At 44.9% G+C, this 7178-nt stretch overlaps 1 protein-coding gene across 1 annotated transcript; it reads left to right on the top strand.

Moving 5' to 3' along the window:
* Positions 1-573: 573 nt before the first annotated feature.
* On the top strand, positions 574-1173 carry LOC306930739 (charged multivesicular body protein 1b-like; the record flags this gene model as incomplete). The annotated part of the gene is made up of 1 exon (XM_079511834.1): positions 574-1173. The coding sequence occupies one exon, from the start codon at positions 574-576 to the stop codon at positions 1171-1173; it is 600 nt and encodes a 199-aa protein (XP_079367960.1).
* Between the last annotated feature and the right edge of the window lie 6005 nt (positions 1174-7178).

The following is a 7178-nucleotide window of genomic DNA, read 5'->3' as shown; positions in this document are numbered from 1 at the left end:
ACCATGTTAATGATTATTTTCAGACATAGTAAAATGTTGGAAATGAGTGGAATTCCCCTTTAAAAAGTGATTTGGGGTGTCCTGACCCTTTTAAATGTTTTAATGATGCATAAACTACTACAGCTACCTACAGTATGTCGCACTGCCGATCCGACCAATATGTCCGATTCATAGTGTTGGGGGCTCTGTTAGAGTACCCGTTGTACCTGTCTGCCTTTGGTTCCCATGGTCCCTCATGTCCTTTGACTGTCCCTTTTATGTCCATATATGGAGATCTCTTTATAAAATGTCCCCTTCTCAAAGAACTTAAATGAATCACCATAGCAACGTTCTTATAGCGGCACCATATTTGGACGTGACATCACACGTCCATGGTGACATCACACTACACTATATATAATGTCTTTATTCTATGACCTTGCACATCATTTGTGCAACATATTAAAGCTACATTATACATAATCTATGCAATATTTTAAAAACGGCTTGCTACGGGTAGCTTATTAGGAAGACGTCAAATACATAACAGCAGTGTTCCAGTATTTTTTCAGTGTTAGCAGTATTATTTTCAAAATGGTGAATATGGAGAATCAGCTCTACAACCTGAAGTTTGCTGCCAAAGAACTTCAGCGTAATTCAAAGAAATGTGAAAAAGAGGAAAAAGCAGAGAAGGCCAAAATCAAGAAAGCAATCCAAAAAGGAAATGACGACGTGGCCAGGATCCACGCGGAGAATGCTATTAGACAGAAGACCCAGTCACTCAACTATCTGCGAATGAGCCATCGAGTCGATGCGGTTACAGTAAGGGTCCAAACTGCAATGACGATGAACAAGGTCACGAGATCTATGGCGGGAGTGGTGACGGGCATGGGCGCTACGCTGAAGAGCATGAACCTGGAAAAGATCTCGGGTCTCATGGAAAGATTTGAAAGTCAGTTTGAGACGCTGGATGTTCAGACGGCCCACATGGAGGACACCATGAGTAGCACGACGACACTTTCAACGCCACAGCATCAGGTGGAGTCACTGATGCTAGAGATGGCCGACGAGGCGGGATTAGATCTGAACATTCAGCTGCCGCAGGGGCAGACAGCCCCCATCAGCAGCACTGTGGCTTCTGCAGATCAGGATGAGCTGTCTCAGCGGCTCGCCAGGCTCCGAGCCCAATCATAGGGAAGAAAGGGAGACTTTGGTCTTTGATGATAACTAAGAGATACAAGTGAACTGTGCATTGCATTAAATTATATTGTTGAGGCCGGGGCACTAACCCCTCCAACATCTGGCTTTGGCAGCCAAGTCTATGGACTTTTAACATTTGCTTTAAGCAATAATTTCATGTGGCAGCCACAGTGGGTGCTATGGATGGGCTGGCTATTTAGGTGGGAGGGGGGCTAATGAATCTTGGTTTACATAGAAGTCAGTAAATTGGACTTGTTTGGAGGGGGGGGCTTAGCCTCCACCAGAGGGGGCTAAAGCCCCCCCTTGCCCCTCCCTGGAGCTTCACTTCACACAAGTGATTACTCCATTACTTTAAAATGTTAATAATTTCTCTATTTTGGGTGACCATCAGTTAGTCTGGGAAATGGGGTTGGCCTATATCTTGGAAAGAAGATAAATTATACAAGGCAATTGGTCCCAAATCTGGCAATTCCGACATGCCCGGCCAACTTTACGCCACACCAAGCACTACACTCCCTCTAAGGCCTCTGGCCTTACCAGATGGTTCTACAGACCTGAATATATACCGGTATTTGCCTCGCAACTTCTCATCTTTGCATTGACTTTGTATATAATCGTGCCACTCCAACCATCCGAGTCTGAACACACCATAATTATGAGTTCTAAGCAAATTACTTAGAACACTTTTTTTGTACCCCAACACAGACACTTACTGCGTTTGATGTTGTATTTGGTTACCTTGCTTTCTGCAAATTGATCTGGATAAAGAGATCTGCAAATGCCTAAATTGTACTCTAGTGTCACTCTATACTCTTTCCTTTACACATTGAGTGGTATGAAGCATGTCCACATTGACTTGGCCAGTGTGTGCATGATTGAAAAAAACACCATTGATTACAGTTGTTCTTCAGTCTGGACATTTCTCCAATCATCATCCTTAACATTTGTCAAAAATAAAGCATTGCATTATTTCATGTAGGGCACAGCTAGGAGTCATACACGCCCAACTGTAATCGGCTGTCAGTTTGCTGATTGTTTTCAATCACAATCACTCCCTCAACAACACTGCTGCTGCTGGGAAAGCTTGCCTGATCAACCACCCCAGCCTCTTACCTCTTGCATGACTCAAATGTTTAACTGAACGTTGGAATTCAAGTGTGCATGGCTATAAAAGTTAAACTGAATTCAATGTTCTAGGGCTTTAATGACAAACTATTTATTTATAGTTTGCACGACTCAAGTTAATCTGATTAAATGTCTTGATCCACCCTGATTTTGCTTGGCATCCTGCTTATCAAAATGTATGTAAACATCTTAAAGGTGTGGCATTTTATTTTGAAGTTTCACCTTGAAAAGGCAACATCACTGATTTTGAACCAATCAGAACGTTCCATCCCTCCAGGCTATGGGATGGAGCTCTGCTACATGCGTGACACACACGTGATTTTCCAAAAAATAAATAAATAAATAAATAAACAAAGCCCCCACAACATCTGCAGCCTCCAAGTAAAAATAAATAAATACAGTATACAGTACAATAAAGGATTGGATCGTCTCACTGACCACCACAGTTCTTTCTCTCTTTCTCTTCCTCTTTCAATCGGTTTGTTACATCTGGTTTGCAAATGATCTCGCTCTTCAGTCAGGTGTGCATATAGGAACAATGTTTATCAAATAAACCAAGGTAAGTATTTTACTACAAATAGATTTTATTATTATTCATAATGTATGTATTGAAAACAGCACATGTTGGATCATGATAGATATATAAACCGTGACGATAATATACAATGTTATGAAACCTGTCTCTCCACTATACCATGTGGGTGTGATGTGAAGGTCTTGCGTGGCTGGCAGCTCAGTCCTGGTGCTGTGCTGTTTTACCCACCGTCTGTGGAGCCTTTGGCGTGCGGTGATGAGTAGAGAGCATCTTCCATGCCAAGCAGGGAGCCGTTGTCTTGCCACCGTAACAACAGTGCCCACATGATGTGACATTGGATGCAGTTCTCTTGTGTGGAAGAAAATACATGAATGTTTATCAAACTCAAATAAAGAAGCTGATTAAAAGCCATATCTGTGTGTCATCTCACACGCCTCACTGCAGTTATTAGTTTAAAGGAGTAGTTCACCCAATTGGGTCTCCTACCGCAGCCGCCTCAATAGCATCCCAAAATAGCTACGCTCACAATGTCGCTGATTTAGACAGATTTCGTGTAGAGGGAAATGAGGAGGGGACCAAGTATACACCCCTGGGGGGGACCCTATAGTCAACATATACAGTATACAGAGTTGGGACAAATACGTGTTTTGTGGTCCTAAAACGCGAGGAAGGAACATGTTATTCAAACCAGTTCCTTTCCCCTCAATCAGGTGCCCCAGCTGACCAAGGGGAGGACGTATAGAGACTAGTAGTTCGATCTACTTTTGATGCTTTAAGCTTTTGTGTGACGCTGTATAATAATGATCAAGTATGGCATTCAAATTCATTCCCGAAAAGGTTAGAATATGGAGATGGGAGGTTTCTGCGCGACACCAACTATGAAAATCCATTAAAAAAAGATTTAGATTTGTGTGATTTCATGGTTTCTTGCGGCACATTCTATCAGCCTTGTGGACTTCCAAAGTGTTTCTCCAGTGGTGTTCACAGACTAGAGGTCACAGCAGTGATTTCAGAGGAATCCGCTGATGGATCTGTGCTCATAATGGGCGTGCTGCTTCATTGACCGACATCGGTTAGCAGGCCATTTAGCATCAGCCGTCCCTCTCCATTTAGCTGCAATGCTTATCACTTGTCACTGTCGGGCAGACACCTCATATATCCACATTTCAACTCTCTTTTTCCCCGAAACTTAACCCATTAAGACCTGAGGCCGATTCAATGTATACTAAATCCTAAGAGTTTTATGAAATATGTACTGTATGTTGCTATATCAGTGCTGCTCAAACATTTTCATGTCAATGACCCCCAAAGTTATAGGACTATGTATTTGGCCACGGACCCCAATCTCAAATTATTTTATTCGAGGGACTATTCGAAGCAAAGATTTGAGTTAAAAATGTTTGCTTTAAAAATATATTCAAAGATTTGCAATTAATGTTCATGATTTAAAAAAAATACTTACCAGATCTACAAGTTTGTAGCTTGTAAATCTGCTATTTTTGAATCGGCAATATATCACTGCCGATATCACTATTTCATTCCATTTCCCGGAAAGTAAATGTTTTTGGATATATAACGGCGGCTACGTTGTCACAAATGACCCGTATATCCGTAGACTCGGAGCATAAACAGGCCCGCGGGAAGTACTTTACACTCGCAGGGGCTGAGCGTCTAGTAGGGGGTAAGCGCGCATAGCGCGCGCCGCAAAAATGCGCGTGCACGCGCATCATGCACGCGCATTTTTGCGCATTTTCACGCGCAAACGTGGCCTTTACTTTCCCTCTCCACACGCAAGTTATATGAACGAACTGACACAGGCAATTAACCAGGATAAGGTGCCAATACTGTGATACAGCATATTTATTAGGCCTGGCCTATCTCTTTTTTTTCTTCCCCTCCTGTTCGAGGGGGGGCTGTGCCTGGGGGGAGGGGGTGCAGCCCCCCCAGCACCCCTACTTCCCTCAGCCATGAGCATAAATACAATTAACTCTCACACTGCACTATTAATCGAACTCATGGCCCTTGACGCACCACAGAGACACACACCCATCGAACTGTAGTTCCATATGCATCCACAGAGTGTCAGTAAGTCCATGGATGATACCGCAATGGTTGCCATTAGGACAAGGCCTTGTCACAAACATGCATGCGCACGCACAGACGCACACACGCGCGCGCACACACACACACACACACACACACACACACACACACACACACACACACACACACACACACACACACACACACACACACACACACACACACACACACACACACACACACATGAGTCAGACACAGTAGACAACCACCAGCATCTCCTGTGTTTTGTAGCAGAGGGGGTGGATCAGGTGCCACCCAGTGCCATGGCTTCGGGGGGGCTTGCTGTGCCTCAGGCTGTTAACAGAATACCGGGTCTGCTCTGGAGCCACAGATCAAAGAATATCACCATTTAACTTCAGCCACGATTTCCTGCTCATTTCACCTCGCCGCGGATTTCATTTAATCAGCCTGGAATTATGTCAAGGTCCCCCCCTTCATCTCCACCGCAGAGTCCCTCTCTATTTTTCTCACTCTCCTTTTCTGTGCCTGTCACTCCCTGAGTTGCATCTCTCTCTCTCTCTCTCTCTCTCTCTCTCTCTCTCTCTCTCTCTCTCTCTCTCTCTCTCTCTCTCGCTTCCAGGATCAGGTATAATTTCTGTCGAGATAAAACCATCCGATGCGGTTTCTTCTTTTCAGTGCTGAAATCAAATCCACCTCGCCGTGGTAACATGGAGCAGTCAAACCGCAGTGTCAGTGCTGTCTTTGATCATGGAGCGCGTTCCCCCTTTCCAAGCCTCGGCCTAATTTGACTGTTCTTATCGTCTCTTCTTCATGCTGTCACTTACATATAGGAATGGCCTGGGGGGGTTATTGCATTCCCCAGTTAGATTTGGTATAGCCCACCATGATCAAATGCTCTCGGTGAAAAATAAAGGTGTGTGTTATGTGTCTTAAAGCACTGTCCATTCCAAGAAACATATAACTAGAAATATAACTAGAAATGCACTCTGGCGAGCTGCCAACTTGCGCTTTGTACACAAGTTGGCCTACTTGTGCGCAAGCAGAGCGCGCAGAAACGCCACCAACACAAGGAGGCAATCCAAAGGGTCAAAGGGGCCACCGACGTATGCAGCAAGCTGCCAACTCGCGCTCTGATTGGCCGAGCGACGCACCGACGTACGCACGCAGCGCCCTGATTGGCCGAGGGTGTCACCGACATACGCAGCCGAAAACAGTATTTGCGCGCACGCTCTGCTCACGCAAGTAATTACGTCACCATCAACAGTCAATTAGGGACCACCGAGGACAGGCCTACATACCACACAAAGTCATACGCAGCCGACCACAGTACTTGCGCGCTCTACTTTTGCAAGTAATAATAATATATATTGGGTGGTGCACACCTGCCCACCACAGCGCAGGTTATGGATTCGAATCCATTGCGGTGCATCCGGCTTTGTCGAGCGTCTACATGAACATGTATTGACCGTGTTCGGGGGAGGGCAGCCGGGTGGGGAGAGTGATACACTTTTTGAGGGAAAGGGTCAGGACATTCCACGCTTGGGTGGCAGTGCTGTAGGCCTAGAAGGATAATTTTCCCAAGTTTGTTTTATAAGTGGGTGGTACCAGGTCGTTGCTCTGCTAACGTGTCCTTGGGCACATAATGAAGAATCCATATTGCGTGGTACATATCTGCAAACTCCATTATGATCATCTTTATTACAGCCCTTAAGTCACCTTCTCTCCGTCAATCATCCAGAATGTAACGTGTGAACAAACAGCGTTTAATAGTAGTAAAGTACCCATCATCAAGCTGAACGTCACGTTGATGAGTCTGAGAGGACGAGCTGTGAAATAATGTCTATAGCCTGTTTGTCATTGGAAGTGTGTGTGATGTGCGCCTCCGGCGATTCACTTTTATGTGCCAGTAATATTTTATCGGTTGGTGAAGAAAGACGGTTTAGATATGCACACATTAACAGCTGGTCTCCCGCGATCACACCCGCGGAGAACGGAGAAGCACACACACACACACACACACACACACACACACACACACACACACACACACACACACACACACACACACACGCACGCTTCTCTTTCTCTCTCTCCCTCATCAGTCGTCTGGCTTTCTGTTGGTGACTTACCATTACCTTTGTTGTAGTTGATGCCGATGTGTAGCCTACAGTACAAAATATCTTTTTTTTTGTAGACAGACCAGATGAGGTGCGGTGAGGTGACATGTCATATATTCAGTGAAAGCTTAGTTTCTACCATTGTACACTGTACAGAG

Source organism: Electrona antarctica (genome assembly GCF_951216825.1).
Source record: "Electrona antarctica genome assembly, chromosome: 10".
NCBI classification, from domain to species: domain Eukaryota; kingdom Metazoa; phylum Chordata; class Actinopteri; order Myctophiformes; family Myctophidae; genus Electrona; species Electrona antarctica.
Note: the sequence above shows the minus strand (reverse complement) of the source record. Positions and strands in the feature narration are given on the sequence as shown.